Source organism: Fringilla coelebs (genome assembly GCF_963513975.1).
Source record: "Fringilla coelebs genome assembly, chromosome: 5".
Classification (NCBI taxonomy): domain Eukaryota; kingdom Metazoa; phylum Chordata; class Aves; order Passeriformes; family Fringillidae; genus Fringilla; species Fringilla coelebs.
In genome coordinates, this window is record NC_140033.1 from 40,657,914 (window position 1) to 40,683,613 (window position 25,700).

General features: G+C 36.1%; 1 protein-coding gene across 1 annotated transcript; it reads right to left on the minus strand.

Annotated features, from left to right (window-relative positions):
* Window positions 1-485: 485 nt before the first annotated feature.
* On the minus strand, window positions 486-25,700 carry SLC6A15 (solute carrier family 6 member 15; the record flags this gene model as incomplete). Its single annotated transcript, XM_084206316.1, has 11 exons — window positions 486-857; window positions 2,197-2,359; window positions 4,931-5,090; window positions 7,547-7,739; window positions 8,907-9,099; window positions 9,206-9,447; window positions 12,828-12,938; window positions 14,178-14,359; window positions 15,884-16,010; window positions 16,505-16,662; window positions 25,412-25,700. The coding sequence occupies 11 exons, from the start codon at window positions 25,698-25,700 to the stop codon at window positions 486-488; spliced, it is 2,190 nt and encodes a 729-aa protein (XP_084062442.1).

Here is a 25,700-nt window from a genome sequence, read left to right on the forward strand (position 1 = left end):
AATAGCCTAAGTAATTATCAGTGCTAATAAAATAAGTACAGCGTATCTACATAAGGTATATACAGGTGTTTACACAAACACAGGTTTGGTGAACTACTACTGAGCTCACCGTTAATACTTGGGAGTCAACCTGAAATTCAGCAGAAAAATAAATTCATTTTCAATGATATAACCTTCAGAAATATTTTATCATTTGAGCAAAACCTGGGCTTCAGAAATTTAGAAGTTAATTTAAAAATCAAATCTTGGCTATGCCGGCAGATGTAGGCTGCCGTCGCATTTGAATGTTTCCTTCAGTGCAAATGAAAACTCAGAGAATTAATCCAACGTGAATGTTCTCAGCCAGCACGTACAGCCATGACATTTTAAAGACTGTCACTATGGAGCACCTGAGATTGCACCCTAGTAAGTGACGCTGACCACTTCTCACAGCAGGGCCGTGATCAGTGAGAGAAGAAACAGACAGCACTTTTTTTGTTCTGCGGTTACAAATCAGACTCTGGCATGTCAGGCATATCTGCCATCAGGTAGCCAATACCGTAACGTCCGTTCGGAGCCGTGTCCAGCGTCGGCGAGCCAGTCTGTTTGCGATATATGTTTTTGCCGAAATTTGGAGACGGCACCTCGCTTGGACTCTTCCCATGAATCAGACTTGTATTGTCTCCCTCCAGGTTAACAGGTTCCTTTATTATCCGACCTCTTTTGTAGGATACAGATGCCAAACTACCAGAACTGTCGTCGATAAGGTTGCAACGGCGTACCATGAAGACTATTGGGACTGGCAGTATGGCCAACACCATCAAAGATATACAGACAATCATTCCCCATGTTGGATAGCTGTGGAACTCTTCCATAGCCTGAGAAACACAACAGAAAAACATTTAATAATCTTTACCAGAAAAATAACAAATACTGCAGTCCTCATTAAGGTCTGCAGTTTTCAAGCACATACTCCACGGCATTCACAGTCTGGGCACCACTACAGATCTCAGATTTGAAGAGGGATGGAGATGTAGGATTGCTATCTTTCAGCCAGTGAGCAGGACTAAAACACTGTTGAACAGTGAAGATCTTCACTTTAGGCTTTCTGCTACATTTCTCTGTAGTTTCCTGATCCTTTAAAGGATGTCCAGAACAGACAAGTGTGCAGTGGTTATCTATGTAAGTACACCTGGAAAATCAGTCCCTGTTCTGTAGGCTAGTAGCTGGTCTAGACAGGAACTATCTTAGTTATTGCACTTTGCCTAGACATCAGATAAATTAAAATGCTGGGGCACAACTATACCCCACTCCTCTACTGCATCCAAGCATCAATGGCCAACAAGCTCTGCTTGCCTAACCTCGTATGTGGAAAGGAATGGCATGCTTGGTATTCTAAGGTATCTCTCTAATTTTTGAGGTCAAGACTCAAATGTAACAAGAGCATTTTTCTGAGAATCCTGCAGCTGTCTGGATAGAGGCAGGCATACTATCTATCAATAGTAAAGCCAACCTCCTGTGTTTATCCTTTACCTGTCTTTGCTGTGACTTCCCCCCAGCTAATTTGGGAAAGTTTCGTTAGATGAATATGTCTGACATTTTCTCTCTGTCTATTTTGCATAAAAAGCCTGTAGAAATAGCTGAGGGCTCATGGGCCTACAACTAGCCTAAGTCTTCAGAGTTCCCTTGACTGAATCTCTTTTTGAAGTCAAAGCTCAGATCTGTCTTGCCACTCATCCAGACAAGTTCTTATCAGAGACAGGTTTGAATACAGCTGGTACCTACACTGTGATATGTGTTCCCAAAGGGAAAAAATTATGACACATAATGTGATATCTGAAATGATTTATGCAGTTATCATCTATTTTCTGCAGTAAAATAAGACTTAATGAATGTGAACAGCCTCTCCCACGATTAAGAGTTTCTTTATCATACGTTACAAAATAAGTCACCCAGAGCATACAGGTTTGTGTCAATCAGTTATACTTTAAAGCAGAACTACTTAAAACTAAAAAACTGTTGGTTTTACACCAAAGTTACTTGAGATAAAAGCAATCATGTCATTATTTATGCTGATTTTGAATGTCTAATTGTGATTTTTTGTCTGGTCATGTGTTTCTCAAATGCTTCAGATACGATCACTATGATGATGCTGATGATGATGGTATCATACATACATACAAACCCTACATATACACATACATACTATATACATACCGTATCTTCAATCCAAGCATTGTAACCAGGAGGACTCAATCCCATTTGGACAATGCTAGCTACCAGCAAACACAACAATACAAAGGGTGAAACATACTTCCACATGTAGTAATAATACTGGCTTGGAGAAAACCCCAGCATATCCTTCAGGTCCTCCATAAATCTGTGAAGAGATTAAAATGTTATTGTTAGTGTAGACACTGAGATTTTGAGCACTGTAATCAACACATAGCACCCAACCTGAGGGAATCAACACACTGGAAAAACTGTGCATACAGAAATAGCTGTAATTTAAATTACCAGATGGGCTGAAAAATAGATCTTACACTAGTAGTTCAGACCAGACGAACAAAAGGAACCCCTGCACAGTGCAGTGATTTAGTAAGCTGCTTGCTGGACTGTGCTGGAAGATATTTAAACTCACTTTTCTTTTAGAAGATTCTTTTTTACATTTTCTTGTATTGTCTACTGGGTTGTTTACCAGCACAATCTTACAGATTGTGCAACATTAAGTTTGAACCCATACACGTGCTGCAGTCTAAAAAAACCAACTTTATGCATAAGATATGGTTTGCATCATATAAGCTGCTGAAATAAAACTCTGCCAAGCTATAAAATTGCCTCCTTTCTCCTCAAAATTTTAAGTTAAGACATGAACAAAACTCCTATTTTTGTACTCATGATGGAGTACATGGTTCCAGAGCCAGTAGAAACAGAGAATGATTTTAGAAATAATTCTTTTGGAGTGTAAACAAGCAATGATTGTTTTAACTCCCTCACGGTCCCACTCCCTTTTGAAATGTGCATCTCAAAAAAGCTCTTACAGAAGGATGTTTTCCAAGCAGTTACACATGTGAAGTTTCTGTCATGTAAACTCTCAGAAAAAATATTTTAACTGCACAGCTTGAGGCATTCTATTGTTTGTTTACACTGAAATAAAACACATTATTAAAAGGAAGCTGAATTTACAAATGGAGTGTACCTTCTCTAGGTAGCCTTCTCTTTCTGAGATCTCCAGCTCTTCTTCCAGTTGAACATGAATCTGTTATCCTTACTTTAAAGTAGTCTCCCATTGTCTCTATCCTACTCATCCTCTTCTAAAAGCCTCCTCTAGCTCAAACTCCCTGATTCCAGTATGGGAGATCTTCCTTCCTGGCTACAGAAATTCATACATTGTCTCTGTTCTATAGCACCCTTTGGATGCTATGCTTTGGTTTCTACTATCTGATCAAAGACTTGATGTCTAATAATCAGACATTTATACGGAACTTTATCTACAGGGAACCCTTGGTATTATCACAGCCAACGGCAACCTGTGGCTGTTGATACTGACAGTTTTTGCAAACTGAATTGCTAGGTTTCTGCAGAAACATACATCAGAAGAAATACTAGGAATACTGCAGAGGGAATACTCGGGTGGTCATTATAAATGAGAAACTTGGCTGTTAACTTTTCACTGTATCATGTCAGAACCTCTTCTGAAAACATGAACTGCCTGCACTGTGAGTCATAAGCAAAGGATTACCATATTTTAGCTATGCTTAAACATCAACCTCCTCACAGGTCACCTGCTGACTTTTGGTATATCTACTTCCATTCACAGTGGAGCCTGGACATTACCAACCTTATAACCAGGTCGTCTGTTTTATCTTTTGGTTGCATGTGTAAAATAATCTAGTGGTGTTTTTATATCTAAATGATCAATTATAGAATTATACATGTGGTCCAAGTTGGAATTCTCCCTGAACAAGCAAGCAGACCAAGTACTACTTGCATAGACCAGAAACAATGTCTGAAAACCATAAAATTAAGTTTTCTTATAGTTTTGTTTCATCGTGATAAATGATTGGCTGATTACTCAGATCAGATAAGTGAAAAGTCAAATGAAACCCCACCCATTCTATGTCACACTTTTTCTTCATGAAAATGAATTACAGACATTTTAATTACTATAACATATTAGTACAGCATGTTCTGTTTAACCTGTGCAAGGCACAAGTTATTTTTGATACAACCTCTTCTATTCCTTAAGCATGGCACATACTGATCTCACTTACTGAACACATTCTGCTGATTTTAGATATAAAATGAATTCAAATGAAAGAAAAAAAAAAGAAAAAAAAAGAGGGGTTTATGGTCATTCCTCTTCCAACAAGTCACTTTACTTCATTGTCAGCTGTGCTGCTTCCAAGTAAACTTTCACCCTGTTTTTGCTGTCATCTCCTCTCTCACAACTAATGCAAAGAAAAATTAATTGCTGTAACACCCCAAACTAAATTTAGTTCTTAAATTGACACTTTTTTCTTTTTACTGCCATTAGAGCTTGCTTTGTTTCTTTCTCAGGCTGCCTGGAATACTACATTGAAATACTCATCCTCATCTGTTGCTTAGATCATGGTTATTTCTGAAATCTTTTTCTTTGTTGATACAAATTCCCTACACTTTTCTATCTAGCCTGCTTTCTAAATTTCTAATTTTGTCTCTTTTACTGCATTCTCTTGTTTTTGGACCTCTTGCAATTATTCTTTGGGTTTCAGTACACTCTTCTGATGTAGCATCTTGCTCCAATCCTGTTCTTAGTAACAGACTAGATTCTAGACCAGACTGTCCTGCTTTCTAATTACTTGCATTTCTGTGTATAATGCAAATGCTTCATGCAATATAATAAAAATAGCACTAATTATTGTAAAGAATGGTGTTGATATGGACAGTGAGATACATTTCCTTCACTTACTTGTCTATTCCATAAATTCGGATGACTGCAATATTCTCCAAAATAACCACGATAAGCAGGGGCAGAGTAGCTGAGTAGTCATCAAACATTGTCACAAAATAATTTCCAGAGCGCTGCACAAAGATCAGGCCAATAAAAAATGCTACCAAGCAGCAGATGACTGGAATAAAGGACAGAAATATGAGCTATAACTACTAAAAAGTTCCATGGACAAAGAGGAACTAACACATTACTTCATAAACATCAAGTCGGTAACATTTTGCTGCTTAGGGGCTCTCAATTTTAAGAATATTAGTGATACTACCTCTTTCCTACAAAAAAGAGAAATTAGGAAATTAGAATCAACATATCACAGCAGTCCTGATTAAGAGAGTAATCAGCAGAGATTCATCAAGCGACTATTTCTCACTAAACATAATGTAAATGCAAAGGTAAAATCAACCAGTAGGCAAAACATCACACATCATGTTAACTGGTCACCAGCTCACTTTTTGGAATTCAAAGTGAAAAGAACTTAGAAATGAAAATATGAGGAATAAAATAATACTAAATAGTTTCTATGATTCTAAAAAGACTATGATTCTAAAAAATATAAAGGCTGAATAGACTGCTCCTAAAAGATAAAGTTCTATTAGGATGTGTCTAAATGTATTTCTACATTAAGCAACATTTCTGTCCCTTCTTTAGGGACAACCCAGAATATATTTCTTGAAAGGCTGATCCTGCATAATGGATCACAATATAATTTTCTCCAACTACATTTGTCAGTAACAGGACTTAATGCTTAAGTAAGTCAAATTTAAAAAAATCGTGGAATCGGTAGTAGGAGAAGCATCAGTAAGATGATTCTTACAGTTATAAGCGCTCTTTTTTTTTTTTTTTCTTTTTTCTCACAGGGAACTTAGGCTAAGGATGCACCTAAGTAGTCCAAAATTCGGTGAAATTAAGCTGGGTCAAAATATAAAATATCCTTACAGAATACACCCATTGCATGAATCCAAAACAATCAGTTATTATTGATTATAGTACAGAAAGTAAGACAATTACACTGTTTCAAATACTGTAGTAGAAATCTAACCACTTTCTTGAACCTTGTAGGAGCTATTACTATAATGTCTTTATGGACTTTCCACCACTCAGCATGAGGCATTGTTGAATGCAAAATAAATTTAAGCATTTGAGTTGGTTTCTCTGAACTTGAAGAGTTGCAAATATACTAACAATTCTGTACAAGTTGAAAGTTTCTGTCTTGTAAGCACAAAATCTATTGCAGCTATAATCCTTCTTAAATACCACCAGTACTGCATGAAAAATAATCCAAATATTTCATTTTTTTCAGTTAATTAACAAAACACCATATCAAGTTGTAATCTTTTGAGTACAACTGAATTTAGCTAAAATCATGCATGCATACCAAAAGTTACAAGAGAAAGGCAGTTCTTGAATGTTTCTTTATCTTAATAATTCTTTTTGTCTAACAGAGTAACAAGGAATTACTGTAAAATGCTCCATTACTCCAGTGTAATGACTATAAATCATGGTACTTGCACACATGCTTAGGAAGAACAGCTAAATTCTAATTGTTGCACTGGTTATTCAGCAAGAAGTTGAGACCTAATTAAAAAAAAACCAAACAGACCAAAAAGTGCTCAATAATTAAGGACTTCTGAAAAATCAATTGATTTCACTTTTTTAAGGATTTGATTTTTTTACCTATCAAATATTACTTGTTATCTCAGTAAAGTAAGGAAAGCAATTGGGGAAAAAGCAGTTGCTCAGCTGCATCAGGAGTTAACTCCTATAAAATGTATTATTATTTTTTTCATAGACAATGTTAAAGCACCATTTTTTTTAATTTATTTTCTATCCCACATTTTACAGGCATTGATAGGAAAGCTGAATTTGTGCATAACACACCAAATCTCTTGCAGCGACATGTCCTGAAGGTTTTCAGAAACCTAACTTTCACACCTTTGCTGATGCTTTATATAAAAAAAGAGAAATCCCTACAAGTCAAAGCTACATGAACATGCTACACCTCAAATAACTTAGGGCATTTAAGTAATAAAAAAACCCCAAACAAATAACTTAGGGCATTTAAATAATAAAATCCCCAAACAAAACAACTAGACACCTTGTTTAAGACTTCATAAACATTTAACAGGGAAAAATATGTTTCTCTAGAGACTTACTGTACTGATTTTAGCATAATAAAAATTTCATTATAAATTAAGATTTCATCTGGCCTATGCAGGAATAATTTGTAGTAATTTGCAATGTATTTTCACTCTTTCCTTTTCCTTTGTTTCTCCAATGTGTGACACAGGCTGGCATGGAAAGCATTCTGAAAGAGCCCAAAAGTACTGACCATAAAGAAACTTGTAACAGAAATTGAATTAAAATTTAAGTTTTAGGGTGTTTATGCTACTATAACAGTCAGGACAAGGTTTTAAGGTTTTACTGGCAGATATTAATGTGCCTGTGCATGGAAGTACAGTCTGGAACACAGTGATTTACTGCTCTGCAAACCTTCACGGCAAAAAAAAAAAAAATTCATAGTGTCAAAAAAAATTTTGTTTGCTGCTCTATGGAGAAAAGAAAGTTTGTGTAACTCACCAGTAAGAATTTCTTTCCTGACCTTGAAGGTATCAACAATGGGCGTGATAATGCCTTCAATGGTTCCAAACATACTTCCAAGTCCCAAATTTACTAACATGAGAAAGAACATGACTGACCAGAAGGGAGAAGCAGGGAAGTGGGTCATTGCTTCTGTAAATGCAATAAAAGCTAAACCAGTTCCTTGAACTGCCTGTCGTGAGGAAAAAAAAAAAAATCATTATTCATGAATTTTCTTTGGTTTTCTGGTAGAGTGACAGCCTGACAAGTCTGACTTTGTATTCATTCAGTGTCATTGATTGCCTCTTGAAGGCAGAGCAGGAAATTGCAATCTAATACGTAATTCTTCCAATTAATACTATTTACTGCAACATGAGAATTTGTAAGTTGATTAGCATTAACACATTTCTTTCATAGAAGCATAGACTACGAGGTTTGAAGGTGTCTCATGGATCATCTGGTCCAAACTTTCTTGGCAAAAGCAGTCTAAACAAGATGGCCCAGGACACTGTCCAGCTGAATCTTAAAAGTGTCGTATGACTTGGAAACCACCACATCCACTGAGAGATTAGTCCAAGGGCTGACTGCACTCATTATGAAGAATTTTCCTCTCTTCTCCAATCAGAACTTCTTTCTCTCCTTCACTGATAATTTTGCATGACAGCTACAATACAGGACTACTACAAAATGCCCTCTGTATTCTCCAGTAAGCATATAAAGGATTTATTTTCTATACTTTTGTTTCAAATTTAAACAGCAGCCATAGCATAGAAACTTCAAAAGTCTAACTCAGCAATTTTAAATTTTATCTTAAGATGCTGATGCAACCATATAGAAGTCAGTGTTTCAATCTGCAATTGACTCTCTAAAGCTAGAAAACTATAATTTCTGTTACAGATTTGGCTTACTGTAAGATTTCAAAACAGGATGACACTCATTAAACTACCTAATAAGTAGATAATTTTTCTGTTTTAGTGAAGTAATCTTTATATCTAATAATTGTATCTTAACACTAGAATATCTTGCAGTCTGAGACATTAGGTAACACCTCTGTTTAGACTTTGGAAAAACCCTCATGGCTCAGTTCTTCTGAAAAACAGAGCTTAAAAAACTTATCACCTCCTGAGAAGAATGATATAATAAGCCAAATATATTATAAATCAGTGAAGACTATATTAAGACATCAGACCCAAAAGTCCTCAAGTGAGACAGAATGCAACCATGTTTCCATGCAGGTCTTTATAGGTGCACAGGTCCCAGGTACACTGTACTGATACTCTGTGAGGGTACACGTCACAGCTTACTTCAGGTTTACAAACATTCATCTCTTCCTAATCTCTGTATTCAGACTTAATCTCACCTTGTCAAGTTCATCTTCAATTTGACAAGATTTCAGACCAAGAGAAGCAAACTGTTCTTCTTTGACTTTCTGTATAATGTCATAAACTAAATTGTAATCTTCTGCTGTAATGCTTGAGAAATTGATATGATGTGGGATCATATCTTGGCTGAGGTTGCCCATTTTCAAAAGTTTTAAAATCTTCTCCGAATTTCTGTAAAACACAACAGAACAGAGAGAACAAACTCAGTGGTCTGTGTTAGCTCATAAATGAAATAAACCGTAAAAATAATTTTTAAAAAAGAAATGGATGTTCATACTGGGTAACACATTTTTCATTTATGATATTGGCTTTGAAGCCCAGAACTGCAAACACCACCAAAGTTGCCAGCACAGAAGTGAAAAAATTGATGAAGGACACCAGTACAGCATCAAAATGGCAGTTGTTGTCTCTCTTGTTGTAGCTTGAAAAGGCAATGACTCCACCAAATCCAAGCCCTAAGGCAAAGAACACCTGAGTAGCAGCTTCTCTCCAGACCTTGGGCTCCAGCATTATTTCAAGCTGTTTGAAATTAGATATAATATATGTCAGCTATAAAATGCATTTCTATTATATGAAAAAAAAACAACAGAATAAACACGACATCATAAAACTGCTAATACTCCACTACAACTGTATTTTCATTATGATAAAATGAAAGCTGAATGCACCCCCGGAACTGGCAAACTTATGGGCCAGAATTTCTATTTATTTTATATTATCTAAACATTGAGGAGAAACATGCTATACATATGTTCCAAACAACAAGACACTACTGGAGCTATGTAACTGAAATGGCAGCTAGTTATGCTGAGAAATAAGAGATTTTTTTTTTTTTTACAGTACTCTTTTATTTACAGTATATATACTGACTTCTGTTAGACTTAAGATGTATTTTAGATGGATCAACCATTTTAATAAATGTAATGAGTATGATTAAAGTTGCCTTGCTGTTACTTTTCAAATGAACAAAAAGAAGGTGAACATGAGATACACGTGCTTATATGGAATTCTGTTGTATGCAAATGTGTAAAGGAAAACGAAATATATGAAATGAACACTCGCCACCACAAGCTGTGTAGTGCAGGAGTCAAATCTCTTAAGTCAGATGCCTTGAACTTAGCCCTATGTTAAATGGGTCATGTATTTCAGGGGCAACTAAATCATTTATCAAAAAATTTAACAGAGTTGCTCACTCAGATCAACTGCAATGCTCAAAAAAAAAAAAAAAACAAACCAACTTTTGTATATCTCAAATTCTTCTAGATACTGATTCACGAAAAAGAATTAAAGAACTACATGTCAAATTTAAACATCAGATTTGCTCAAGCTGAATCAGGGCCTCTATTAATGCAAGTGACCTTTATTTTCTTTAAGCTCTAGGTTTATCCATAGAAGTAAAAATAAAAAGCATCAGCATAGATGCCAGAATTATTAGACTGACTGTCTTACTCTGAGGAGAAATTAATCTGCTATTGTTACAACATTTTGGATAAAATGTCTGTTTCCATGGAGATGCAATATTTATTACAGATAGGCAGCAGAAAGCTTCTTTATTCACTTATATATAGCTGAAATACAATAAAATTGGGAAAAGGTATTTATGAGAATAAATATATTCCTGACTTACAATTTAGATTATAATAACAATGCACAGGTTGCTACTGCACGTAGTGATAACTCTGGCACTGCCATGCCAGAGCTTTCCCACCAGAGGGAGAGCAAGGAACACTTAACTGCAATAAATCCCTAACTGCTTGAAATACCAAAACACTTCTCACTTCCTATAATATATCCTTTGGTACCATCAGAAGTAGCATGTTTTGGGATACATGTTGCCCAGACTTTCAAAATTAACTCTAGATTGATTTACTATTAGGTATTGTATGTGAAATTTTGGAGTCTCTGTACTTCAGCTTCATATAATCCCATAATTTAACTGCAGTATTTAAGTGGGCTTTTCACATACCTTTCTTTAGGTTTTCCATGAATTTTCTTATTTAGAATTCCTGCTTTGTTTAACAGCCATGCCAAAAGACTAATGCCCTCTGCATTAGTCTTGCACTCTCACACCTGCACCAATGTGTGCCAGCCCTCTCCCGTGCTGGCATAACTGATGGGAATTTGCTGCAATCATCTGTGCTCAAAATGTGGTCATTTGTTCATCTAATTGGGCCAAAAAGATGTTTCTCCCTCTCACATCTATCTACCTGGATAATTTACATGCTAGATTGGTTTAGCATTCCTTTTCAGAGCCCGGATGCCCAAATAAAGTGTTAGCACAGTAGAGTGAATGAAACAACAGGGGCGGGAGTCTGAATTTCTTCAGGTAGTCTCCTATGAACCTACAGTCCAAATTAGTGCTGAAGTACAAAAAAATTTTAATGGAAATATTTTGTAAGGTTTATATTCACATATAATACATATGACATACAGGCCTCCTATCTTCAAATTTAAACCACAACTTAAATTTTGATACAAAACTGGAAACTGTCAGAAGAAATTAAGAACCATTTTTCTTTTGATATAATTTAAATGAACAGTTGAAACATTTGTATAATTAAGTATAATCTAACTGTAAAGAAAACACCAGCTGCAACTTTTTTTAAGTATACCTCATGAAGTAGTGAATACTGAAGAGGTTTTGGTATCCAATGGCAGTTTTTATATTTGTTTTCCCTCAGTATCTAGTGGTACTTCTCCAGCCAAAGGAAGTATTAACACTGTGGTTGAGAAACCAAATTATATCTTATAGAGATCTGTATTTCACCTTCGCTTTAGACTTTCTCTCATTAGTAGTCATTACATTTCTCTCTTCCTCAGGTTTCTCAAATTTGCCTGAGCAGCCTGCAATTCTCTGCACAAGCATGACTCTCAAGTGGTGACAGTGAGTGAAGTGGAACATGACTGCATCAACGTGAGAGACGAGAAAGGTCATTTTTACAGGATGACAGCTCTCCAGACTCAAAACACCTGGAATCAAAACAACTGACAACACCCTGTCATCTGGCATTAGCCACTATGTACATTGATTTTGATTATCTTATTATTTAGCTTTCATTTGTGAAAAAATAGTCCTGTTTTTCTCAACTGTATTGTGAAGTGGACTTGTTGGAAAGCCCATTTCACAATACAATATGAAGCCCAGTCTTATTCATTCCTGAGTACGGCTCTGACTATTCAATCATCCTGTTCCTATAGTATAGATGCAGTTGCAAGCATTTGAGATAGGTGTGGGTAGAATTTAGATCTTTAAGCTAAACAGTGATTCATAACACTCCTTATCACCTCCATAGTTCGAAAACCTAAACCTGTGTAAGGCATGTTACTGGCAAAAATATTAGCAGTAAAAAAAAAATATGCTTAGAACTGCTGCTATCTTGGCATGTCATAAGAAAAGTAATAAGGAAAGCTGAGTGGTGAGTACTTCCACTACTTCACTACTAAATACAGGTCACCTGTACTTTGGGCTACTATGTAAAGAGCTTCAAGTTTTTTCTAAAGAGGAAAATAAAATGCTCTTTTCCAAGTGCAAAGTAAGGCACTGACAACCCAGAACCAGACATTTCAATATTAGAAAATGGCAAACTTCAGTATTTAGAGCTCTCTAAGCTTCCTGAATCCTCTAAATTGCACTCTCAGTTGTTTAGCTCTGTAGAGGAGTATAACAACAGGAGCCCTCACCTAAGAGAGGTAACTCTACAGACCCTTGGAACACCTTGAGCCTTTGGACTTTAGGGCTTGGCATTGTGCCACTGAGTTCAACAAAAATTTTGCAATTTAAGCAAACAGAAATACAGCCAAAAGTTCTATGAAAACAATAAGCTTAAATGAGAGCATTCATAAATGGTCAAATTGCCACTGAAACTTTAATACCCTGCAAACAGAAATTAAGTACATACCTTAGGGGTGAACATGTGACGAATTCCATCCACTGACCCATTAAGTAGCAATCCTCTGATCAGAAAGCATAAAAGTACCACATAGGGAAAAAGGGAACTAAAATACATGATCTGAAATACAAGAAGGCAAGGAAAAAAATGTAACATGACATTTAACACCGAGTTTCTTTTCAATATGTTCATTCACTACACAGTATCCTTTGGATATATGACTGCATTGATAATCATATGCTCTATGAAATATGCAGAACACTTCCCCTTCCCCTTGTCTCTGTAGAAGAAAGAAAATCACATGATTGTAAAAGAAATTAAATTCTCTACTGTACAAAAGCAATAAAACTGCCTGATGTATTTATCACTAACCTGTGAAGAACCTCTGGACTTCCAGGGAAATTCAGTATTAATTCAATGAGATGAAAACAAAGACAGAAGTAACCTGTTGCAGAAATGCTTCTCTTTACAAAAGTACTTTGACTGGGTATGGAAAAGGTACGCAGCATGAATAAATTATAATTTTGTCTTCAGAAGGCAAGGGGACAAGAATCAATAGAAAGTACACAACCAATGAATTCGATCACATGCTTACTGTCAAAACAACAAAAAATAATAATCAAATCTGACCTTTCATTACCCATCACTAAAAAGAAAATTTATTCTGTAAAACTTAGTAAAATGATTCTCTAGTTAAACTTGCTACTTATTTCTTTAACTGAAATGCCCCAAGGAGGTCACAGAAATTGCCATGTCAGTGCCAAACTTTTTAATAAAAAAAGAATTCTGCTATTGGGACAAATTGTTTTTCCTCTGAAAATCCCACCAAGATCAAGAGATTAGCAAATCTTTCACCAGCTGGCTGCATGCAAAGGAAAGAAGACAAGTTATCGGTACTCAGACGCAAAGGGATGGTAAATCATTAATCAAAAGAAACCATCCAGAGACCTGGAATGCTGCTGTGTTAATGCCAGAAGCATGCATACGTGAATGCACTGCAGTCATACAGTGAGTACACCTGGAAACCTATTTCCTTAGACACTCATAACACAGAGACTTATGCTGCACAATAAAGCTGAGGTACAGTTCCATGCAACAACTACGCTGATGAGAAGCAAAATGATTCTTCTTCAGATCTCAATTCCCACTAAATAACTACCATTTCCAATAAAATTGATAGAATTTTAATGCTTAACTACTAATATTCTTCTACTTGAGATTATACAAACGCAGGAGTGAGTCAAAGCACTTAACCTGCTCCTACAGATTTCATGAGAGTAAACAGACAGTTTGGTGAACAGAAATGTCCTGAAATGCCTCAAAATAAAACAATGTCAGGCAGGTAAACGGTATACTCACTTTGCCTGAAGACTGAATGCCTTTGATCATGGCTAAGCATACCATGACCCAAGCAGCCAGCAAGCAGATAGTCATCTTCCAATTTAAACCCCCACTCTCTGACAGAGAGCTGGAAATATTCAGTGCTTCTCTGTACCAGTAATAAGTGGTTGCAGAACTTTTCTCACACTCTGGCTCCACAACTGTCAAAGAGATGTTAGCAAGTAAAGAAAGGGTTCAGGAGAGAGATTTTGTAACAGTGTTCTATCACTTCTCAATATTTCTAACTGTGCCATCATCATTTATTAAAAAACTTAACTCACAGAACAGTCTTAAGACATTTGCTAAAAGAAAAAGCAACTGCTATCAGTGAAAGCTTCTGGGTATATCTTTTAAAACACCCTGTTGGGATAATGTATTCCTCTGCATTATGGTTAAACCTACTCCAAGGCAGAATTTACTTCTCACTTCAGAACTAAACAGTAGGCAGTCTTAGATGAAGACATATATTCAATTTATCACAAATAAAATTACATTATCTGCATATGATACTAAGAATTACATACTATGAACACTACCTCTCTGCAATGAACACAAATTTGAAGACATACGGAAAACGAATCATTGTGTCTGCTTTGATATGACACTCAAATTATAAATAATAATAAATAATAATGCCATTATAAATAATAAAATAATAACATAATAATACCAAAGTGATGAGAAAAGGAAATAAGCGATTCCTACACAGTGAAAGTTGCTATGCATATTCCAGAAGTGATTCTTTGGATCATACTATAGTTCTGTTCTAGTCATGTTACCAAACAGTTTAAGAAACTGTGTCTATCTAGACATGTAACACATAAAGATTTCTACAGAGAAAATATTTACTTAAGTTATTTTAAATTATTTATACCTGACAATCAAGCATACATGTAAGCATGTCCTGAGTCAAGAGAATTAATGGGAAAAAAGGGGAACATGCACACTTTTTAACCTAACCTAACATAGATGACAGATCTTCACTGAAATAACCTATTAAAAATGGTAAGGGGTTATCAAATATAATAGTTTTCTTTTTTTAAGCTCAGTTCAGATAGCCTCTACTCAAGTTAGGCTGACACACTGTGTCTTAGTATTTAGGAAGGATAAGAGTACATCAGCAACCACTGCTGCTCAATTAATGGCCAGCAGCTTGTGGAACACATTCAGTTTGACTGTGTGTCAACACTCACAAGTACTATTTCTAAATAATAACTGAAGCAAGCAACTCTGGAAAAGACACTACAAAAAGTACAACTTTTCAAACATCCCTGGCTGTTCTTTATTCAAGTGGTAAATAAACCCACAAAAGATAATTAAAGAAAATTTAGGATCTGAAAAAAAAGGAAAAGAGAAAATAATTCATATTTCAATAGCAATAATAATACAAAATATGTACTGTTATAAGATAACCAAACCAAAGGGATAAGGAACTTTTAATGCTGTCATAGAATATGTCCATCAGAGATTATCTCATTACAGCAAAATTCAAAGGACTGATTATCTCATTTCCATTAATTTACATAGAAAACAGTGCTCTTATAGGACACTTAAGAACACACAAAGAGAACACTTTTGCCCACAAATATCTTCTTAAATTGTAGTTTTTCTCCTTTTTGTTTGAAAGCTTCCAATTTTATATATTTTCTGTGATTTTCAAGAACCTTATGTTAACATAGACTTACATGTATGAGATGCATTTTTAACTAAAGGACATTGGTCCCATGGTAACGGATGCTGAAAAGACTGGGAAAAGTAAAACAGGCTCCATCCAATAATGACATTGTAGTACAGGGCCACAAAGAAGCATACCTTGTAAGAAGGAAAAGAAAAAAAAAAAACCAAAAAGTTACATTTAGGAAGCAAATAAAAAAATGCCTGCTGAACTTCTGCATATTTCTGTACATTAGTCAATGAACCTGATTAACTAAATTTAGTTTTATTCAACTAAATCAGAAGAAGAAGGGAAGGACTTGTCCCTTTAAAGTACCTGACATTTTCTAAATTTTCACTTCTCTCCATATTTATTTATGTTATACCTGTACTGTTACAGGCATTTTTCCTCCAAAAGGGTACTCTGTTCCACAGTTCCCAATTTCAAAAGAATAACAAAATACAAGTTGACTGACTTAACAGACACATATATGCCAACAGTTTCAATGGATCAATTCAAGTTGTAAGATCTTCAAAACCACTGTAAACTGACCTTGATGCCCAGCTATAAATCAATGGCCTTTCCCTGCAGCAAAACAGGAAGTCTAAATCATGACATCTGAAATCAAGCAACACAGTGTTAAAAAACTTACTACACAGCTTGCAAATCCAATTCCTCCAAGTTTGGGGCTGATGTAATTCCACACACCAATACTCCCTCGACGGATCCTCTGCCCAACAGCAAGCTCCAGGAAAAAGAGTGGAATCCCTATTATCAGTAGCAAGATTAAGTACGGCACAAGATAGGCACCTATGAGGGGAACAAAGAATAAATCAGAGTAAATGGTAGAAGAGTCAGAACAAATGTGAAAATTGACATAAAACATGTGAAAATTTCTAATAGCTTCAAATTCGAATTAGTGTCCTTCATTGCAAAGCTTTTTTGATCACATGCAAGAATCATTTTAGCTGAACCTCGCTCATATGTCTTGTAAGATATAAAAAACCCAAAGACACCTAACCTATAAAGCCCTGTAACATGTTTGAGGCAAGTCTTTCTGCAAGTGAGATATTACTGAAATGAGTTATTTGTTTGAAATATGGGACATTCAATCAAGCTTTTTAGAAATACAGAATAATCGGGATCTAAATCAACATTTCTTAGAAAACCCAACAGCTTGACCTGTAACAGAGCAGCAAGACTGAATATAAAGGAAATATAGAAAACACTCTGTACACAACATCCTGAGTGAGCTTCAATCATTAAGAAGTTTCAGAAGATATCTCTTGATTTCTCCATTTCTCAGATGATCAAAAAGGGGATTTCATACTGTACATAATAATGATGCTTCCCAGCTAAGCAAGAAAACTGTATCAGCCTGTTGCCACAAGGCTCCAGACAGAAAACAGAAACATGAGGTAGAAGCGAAATGGAGTATTGTAGATCTGTATCTTGCAGTACTCACCAACTCTTTTCTTCAAGTCACATTTGAAAATGCAACTGTAACTTCACCTTTACATAAACATATATATAAAAAGCAATTCCTCCTTTTTAAGTTCTTATTCGCAGGAACTGATCATACACAATTCTAACTTAAGGATGCATCTCCATCTATTTCAGGAAGTCTGATTACAAGTAAATATCCATACACTAAGCAGACTGACAAGTTCCAAGCCTAACTTCCTCCTTGGTGTGGTGGAGTATTTAGTACCAGAGCTAATAAAACATGCAGGCATCAGCATAAGCAACATGGCACCTGACTTTGTGTGGCTCTTAAGCTGCAATATAGACCACCATGCTGGACAACTAACTCAAAGGCCTTAGAACTTCTGTTTGAAACTATTAAAGGGCTAAGGGAAAACCTTTGAGAGATGCAGACTGCAGTGTGCTGAAGCAAGCTACAAAGCAAAGATCTAAAGACCTCAGAAGCTTAGACTCAGAGCTGCTAACTTGTATAATCAATGTCTTCATCCTGTGATGAAAGAGAAGCTGAGCAAAGTTCAGAAACCGTATTGGCATTTATCCTCAACTCCAGCTAAGTCCTACTTCAAGTTCCCTCATCAAGGGTCAACCTTCTAGGGCTTTTTTAGGAATCTATCAAAATGCACTGGCATTTTCATACCCTTAGTGGGCAATTTATCTCATGGAATACAGTTTATGTTAGAAAAGCTAAACCTTCCTAGGCTGTGCAGGAGGTCTCAGATGTTCTGGTAGCATTCATTCCCATTTAGGCCCACTCGCTATTTTGCTCCTCACAAAGTACACACTAATTGGACATCCCCTTCCATTACAAAGATCTTATAAATTCATGCAGTTAATCATGGATTAACTGCAGACTTGAGTTCAAGACAAGGGGGAAAAAAAGAAGAAACAAAATCTGAGTAAAATGGGAGCCCCAACGTAAGATGTTGACCACCTGGAATGAGTCCACAGACACCAAGCTGGTCACAGGACTGCAAAACAGACATGGGAAAATTTGGGTTATTCAGCCTGGAGAAGAAAAGGTTCTGGAGAGAACTTACAGAAACTTATAGCAGTACAAGAAGGGACCTACAAGAGAGCTAGAAACCTCTAATAAGGGCTTGTAGTGACAGGATATGGGGGAATGGCCTTTAGATGAAGGAGGGTAGATTTAGATTAGATATTAGGAAGAAATTCTTTCGTATAAGGTTGATTAGGCACTGGTTGCCCAGGGAGGTTTTGAACTCCCCATCCCCAGAACTGTTCAAGGCCAGTTCGATGGGGTTTTGAGTAACCTGGTCTAGGGGAAGGGTCCTTGCCTATGGCAGGGCAGTTTGAACTAGATGATCTTTAAGGTCCCTTCCAAACCAAACCATTCTACACTTCTGTGAAAAACCACTGTCACACCAGGCAAAGAATATTAGTCTCATGTACCTCACAATCTAGGGGCTATGCTATCAATGAAGTAGCTCCATGATAACATGCTATGCAATGACATTGTCTGACAGTGTCTACTGAAGCATTGTTTTTACTGAGGTACCAGCTACATTCCTGTTCAGTACTTAGGCGTCTCTCGCAGCTCATCTTCTATGTGCACGTAATGGAAAGAATGTAAAGGACTTACTTGCTATTAAGAAAAGAGACAGAAAAAAATAAATGTGAGGAAAATTGAGGAACAGAGGAACAACCACATTCAAAAATGAGGGGGACTATCTGTCTTAAAAACATATAACACAGAAACCATTAAACATCCCTGACTGACTCTCAAAATTTCTGCAACACGGAATTTACATTGCGAGTGAGAAGCTTTGGCATCACTGTCTTTAAAAAAAACTGCTCACACAATTCATTGAAAGCCAACAGTACACAGGTGTTATATCATATAATGCTACTGTAAATGATACCTTAGATCTTAATTAGACAGATGTGCCATAGCTGAGCAGAGACAAACCTACACAGCTCAAAAAAATTGGGGCCTAATGACTTACCCTGTATCCCACTGGATGACTGTACTAGAGCAGGAACTGAACCCAGCTCTTCAGTGTCCCAGTCCACAACCTTAATCACAAGGCTGCAAAGTTAAGCACACGTTTAAAGACTGGGCTGATGTGGGTGTTTTATGGTGCAGTATCAATGTAAATTGCAAGATTTATCAGTTAGAGTCTACTAAATAAGTTCAATAAATGTGGTGTTAAATCCACATTACATTAAACATGACAGCTCTGTAATTCAGCAGGTAGCCAGACAGCAGAGTTCACCTCTACACTGCTAGGTTCGTGCAAAGCACCTGAAGCACTGGTTCTTCTGATTATTCAAACCTCCTGAGCTTCCTTCTGATCTTGTTCTTGTCACCAAAATGGATATAATAGAAAATTGTGCATGTGTGAGCTCCAGTACAATAGAGATTAGATACAGCTGGATTATACAGCTATATCATAGCTGCAAAGGACTTCTATGCCCCATAGTCAAGAGGAAACCACAGCATCTCTGGGCAAGTATTTTGCTAAAGTCTTGCATTGAAGCTAGACATATTTCAAAGCATTTTAAGACATCCTAACTTCATCCTAAAAAACAATCACTATGGAAACATCCCAGCATGTCCCTTGCCTGTGCATGAAATCATGGGACCTTGCAGCTACAATACTGGATAAGGACCATTCTAATTGGAATTTGAATAATAAATTGGCCTTGAACAACATCCTACAGTCAGTTGTCTGCTACACCTATGAGCTAAGCTGCCGTCAGAATATTACAATTCTGTGTAGTTCAGGATCCCAGGTCTCCTTTCTACACTTACAAAATTATTCAACTGTGAAGTCACTTTTTTTTTTGCCTGTTTTGATCCTAAACATTGGGTTCCATATTAAATAAGAAAAAAAACCAAAAAACTCATGCTTCTTTACTCTTCTTTACTAGAATGAATGACAAAGATATAACATTTCACAAAGATTTCATGATTGTTAAAACTGTGCACTACTTTGAATTCCTTATTTTTTCATTTAATCAAGCACCAGAATGGGATATCTGGTAAATGGTCTTTCTTGAGATTACCATAAGGACTGTCTTTGGCAATGTTATTGACAGAAGTGGAATAATGACATTGGTTTTGATTTAAACTCTTAAAAATGCTCCAAAAAATTAATAAAATTACATGATTAATTAGTGATTAAAGAGCTGGAAAATACTTTCAAAAGAAGTAACCCAAGGCAACATAACCATTACCACCTCGATACTACAGACGAATTTTCGTCTCCTAGCAATTCTTGCTGCAACCTGAAAAATGTATTAACTTTCAACATTTGTTTCAGCTGTTGCTATGCTAGATTTTAATTGAGTGTCTGGTGTCTGATTTAATTCTTATTCAATCAAGGTAAAGTTTACTGCTGTCTTGTAGAGTGATCCCAGCTCTTATCACTTACTTGACACTTACTAACAGATTGCAAGCAAGAAGCTGACACTCAGATGAGGATAAGCTGATTTTCAATGTCAAATGCTTAAATTTTCAAAGTAAAAACAAATGAGCAACAAAACACTATAAATTAACAGTATACTAAGCTTCAGAAAGTAAAATTATTTACCACTACAAAATGAAAACTGCTTTTGTCAGGAAAATTCTGATAAATGGTGTTATGTTTTATCTGTAGGTTTTTATCTGCATCCTGATAGTATAATCTTCCTGTCACTAATTTCAGTTTCAGTATGTTCAGGTGTTCCTGTTTACAAAACTGCGCTTAAAGGGTGAATATCATCTTAGCCAAATAGCCTCAATGAAGAATTACACTTGCGAAGTAGAAACAAGACATTTTCAGTCCACTAAAGTACAACTAAATTTTGAGTCTGATAATACTGAACTCAAAAAAATTCTACTGTAGTCATCAGTGAACTCAAGGCACAGAATATAAATTACTGATCCAAAGCTACATCTCTGAATCCATACTCGAGTGTTGGGAGTACAAGGGAGTATTTGGTTTGTTCCCATTTCTCTTGCATTAGTTGTTTGCTCCTAAGAGCACTGCAGAAGAAAAAGTACAATTGCTGTGTGTTTTATTAGACCACAAAACATTAACGTCAATCTCTTGGTGTTTCAGTAAAAAATTCACATGAATTAACTCTAAAAACTCACAATGTGACTCTACCCCGGTCAATCTTTTCAAAACACAATGACGGCATCATATGCTACAATTTTTTCTATTTTGCTTACAACTTTTATCTATAATTGTTTAGTTCTTTCGACTTTTCACAGATATTAAAAAAGACTTACCCTAAAAAAAAGAAAGAAAAGAAAAAAAAAATCAGAAAAATTAAGTTAATGCCCACAAAAATGCAACACAAAACTTTGAACATGTAGTACCTTGGAGACTCCTCACTTTTCTTCGAAGTAACACTTAGTCATTTTAGCAGAATAGCTAATTTATTTTGCTTTTGTTACTTCTAATTATGTAACAGTAACATTATACTTCTGCTAATCCTAAAGGGAAATGACAACCAAACAGAATAAACTTTAAATCTTTTCTTTGTTTGAAAATAGTGAAAGGTGAGCAAGGCTGTCCTCCAGATGACAGTTAGGAGCAGCAGGAAATTAAAAATCCCATTTGTCACTATTTATGAGCATCTTGGCAAGACTGGGTGGACCTGAGCAGTTCATTTTTAAGGCTATCAAGCACAGGAAGCTGAGGCAGCTCTGAACCTTTGTTATGCTACCAAGAGGTTATGAAATTGTTATATAGGAACTGTGCTTAACTGAAGAAACACACATATTCACCTTCATGGAGTAAAGGAGGAATGAACAAATGCTACAGTGCAAAAATGAAATTGAGCATACTCAGCTCCAGCACAAATCGTCTTTATCAAGAATCAAGGATGAAACAGCTTTTTATCTGTATGCTGCAAAAAGTGGAAGAGGTGCCCTAAGTGCCAGATGGAGTCTGGGCATTGTCTGCCAGGGGTAAGAAGGGCCTGAGGTGAGTACAGAGAGATCTATAGTCAGTTCTCAAAACTTTACTGAACATCTTCAGCCCCTATTTCACAGAGCTTAAAACTCCTTTGCACCCTCCCTCTCAAAGTCAAGAAAATCAGCACCCTGGAGTGCTTTTAGATGCTCCCAGACTCTTTTTTCCACTCAATAAATTCAGTATTACAGTTAAATTCCCAGTGTGGATCCAAGTACATCCTAGCTGTATACCAGCCTTTTCTCTCAACTCTCCCAACAAATATTTTTCTGGGAATAAGACAAGTGTGAAAGCCAGCAAAGAGCTACCCAGTCTAGTTTTAACTTAGTTAACTATAAAAAATACCACCTATTACTCTAAATATTTATGAACTGCTATGAATTAAAGCAATGGAAGCAAGTGTTAAATAATCACAAGAAATAAATTGAAGGAAGTTGGTTTAGTAAAACAGACCAGACTCAGAAACAGAGATTGCAAACATATCTAGAGACATCCAAATTCTCACTGCAGCATAGTGCTACTCAAGTTACTTTTAAAGATGGTGTCACAGGTATCTCATTGTAGCAGGAGAGGGCTCTGACATTAGGAGTGCCATTATACCACAGGCCACAGCCATAAACAAACTAAATCTCTACTGAAAACAGAGCGGGAAATACAGATTTTTTTTTTCCACAAAGTTCTCAAATAACACGTCTATTTGGGCTAACCTTGCTGTGTATTATCTGTGTTTATTTTGCTGTTCTTGTCACAGAAGTTTAAAAAAAAAGATAAAAACTGAGATTATTTTATAGTTAGGATTTGCCTTTTCTTTTACGGGTGGCTTTAGTATTGTAAGAAGGCTGTGAAGGAAACTAATGAGTAACTATGGTCTTTACTTCCTTTTGGTTTAAATTGGAACTGGATCTATCAGTTTGCTACTTTTTAACATACCTCCCTCCCCTCACATGGTATTTTCCAGATATAAGTTCCTTAAACACAGGGAAGAAAATGAAGGTCTAAACTGAAGGTAGAGACCTAGCCATACACTAGGAAAGTTTACCTTATACCAAGAGACTTCAACAGGTATTTATCAGCTTTATCAGCAGAAGCTTACAGAACAGTTCTAACACTGATGTTTACATGGGCTACATAAAACCACTCTAATTTTACCTAGAAAACTCATTAGAAAAAATATGTGTAGCAGAAAACAGAACCTCATACAAAATGTGTGTAGGTTTTCTTACCATGTGCTTGAAGTTTTCACTCCCTCCCCCTATTCTTCTATGCACTTGTGACAGTTACCTGTCCATCGGCACACACATACAGGCACCAATGGACTTTACATATTTCCAAGTTTTGTGTCACCTTCTCCATCTTGCAATATGATTAACTTGAAAACCAAGCAAGCTTCAGCTCTAATGATCAATTCCTTTCCTCTGTTGCTCAGAAGGCTGCCATTTGCTAAAATGGTGCAAATTATTGTTAAAAGCCAAATACACTCTTGTCTCAGCATGTGCAGAAAACATTGTATCTCCACAGACTAAACTATGCATCCAATTTCCTGCAATCACAGCACAGGAGAAAACACTTAACTTCAATCTCAAGTGACATCAAAGTTACTTTTTCAAATTTGACTAATAAAGTGTCATAACCCTTGAAGATTGGCTGGTTTACTGTTTTAGGGGTTTTGCTTTGCTTTTTTCCCTGAAATGTGAAATTATTAACTAAAATTATTTATATTTGACCAGAATTAAATCTACCCTCACTGACACAGTAATTTCAAAAGCACCTGAGGGCATGAAACCAACAGCCCAAGGAGTACACCAATGGATCCCTTCTCTTGGTTCAAAAGAGGATGCAACTGGCTTGCAAAATTCCTGACTACATTAGACACAGACTTTCAAAGGAACACAACTACACAAAATAAACTGCTGTAGTCCCTCATCCTGGAGACTACAGCTTGACACTATACTTTAAATCAATCATTTAATGACTTTCTCTCCAGAATAAAAGAGAAAAAAAGAAACTTAAATGATAGCAAAAAAAAAAAATCTACTGATATAAAAGAATTTAACTTTATCCTGAAGATAGAATATTTAAAAGCATAAATTTAATTTTTATGGCTTGAATTGAGAGAAAACAAATAAAGAATTACACTTTTATCATAGTCTAAGCTCATTTCTATACTCCTCAATTACATCAGTTGTATCATTCAGCTTTTAAAAAAGCAGCAGGAGTAGAATGCTATTCTTCATTTTCTGTACACATTCACTTTCTGTGTCATAAAAAGAGATTTCTTTTGAATTCAGCTTAGTAATTAGCTGCAATAGAGTGTGCATTAATGTAGTATATTTGGGTATGGTATAGCATTGGATGAGGAAGCATTCTGCATTCATAGAGGAAGGAAAGTTTCCAGCCTCATACTTCAAACTGCATTCAAGACCACAGATGGTCAACTAACAAACAGCCTGATGCCATTGTTTTAAGTGAAAGGTACCTTGTTATTTACGAAAATAGTAAACTGTCAAACAGCACAAAAACATATGCAGTCCCTTAATGGAATTATTTAAATTATTTATCATCAGTTTAAAAAAAAAAAAAAAAACAAAAAAAAACAAACCAAAAAAAACCCACTAAAACCCCTATTTTTTCCCTCCCAGATTATTCTGAAGTTCTTGCCAGAAGTAAATAATGATTAAATGGCCAGGAGTTAAAAGCAATTAGAAAGTAAAGGTGTGAAACTTAGTAGCACTAAATACTAATAGATCAAATGCTGCTTTGGTCTCTACAGTGGATGTAGTTTTAATGCTTTGATTTATTGTCACATTACTATAAAGAACACTTAAGCACAATAACCAGGCCCTAAACAATACAACCCTCCATAACTACGTGTTATGGGTAGCCACTGTTTGAGCAGTAGCTAAGGTTTTATCAAGAGCTTTCTACCCTAAAATGAGGAAATGGCATCTTGGAAGAATCTTCTACTTACTTTAACAAATGCATCTTTCTAAATAAAGAGAATGTGAGTTTTTCCTCATAGACTCTGGCAAAAACTAAAAGAAAAACTTGAGATGTTGGAGCAGGTTTGACTGTGGCTCTCTCTGCTAACTTTGTAATCTGAAAGGTTAGCATCATCATCTAGATACAACCAGCTGTATCACAAAACTTACCTCCACCATTCTTCTGACACAGATAGGGGAATCGCCACACATTCCCCAATCCCACAGAAAATCCAACTTGTGCCAGAATATACTGGAGTTTGCTGTTCCAAGCAGGTCTTTCATCTTCTACATCTGAACCTTCTTCAACATCTACATCTTTTTCTTCCGGATCATCAACCGTAAGTTCACTCTTCTTGAAGGCATCATCTGAGGAGTCCTCATTAGAGAGCAGGTCCTTAACTGACTCAATGACCTCATCATCTAGATCTCTTTTCACTACCTTGCTGTTCTTAGGCAT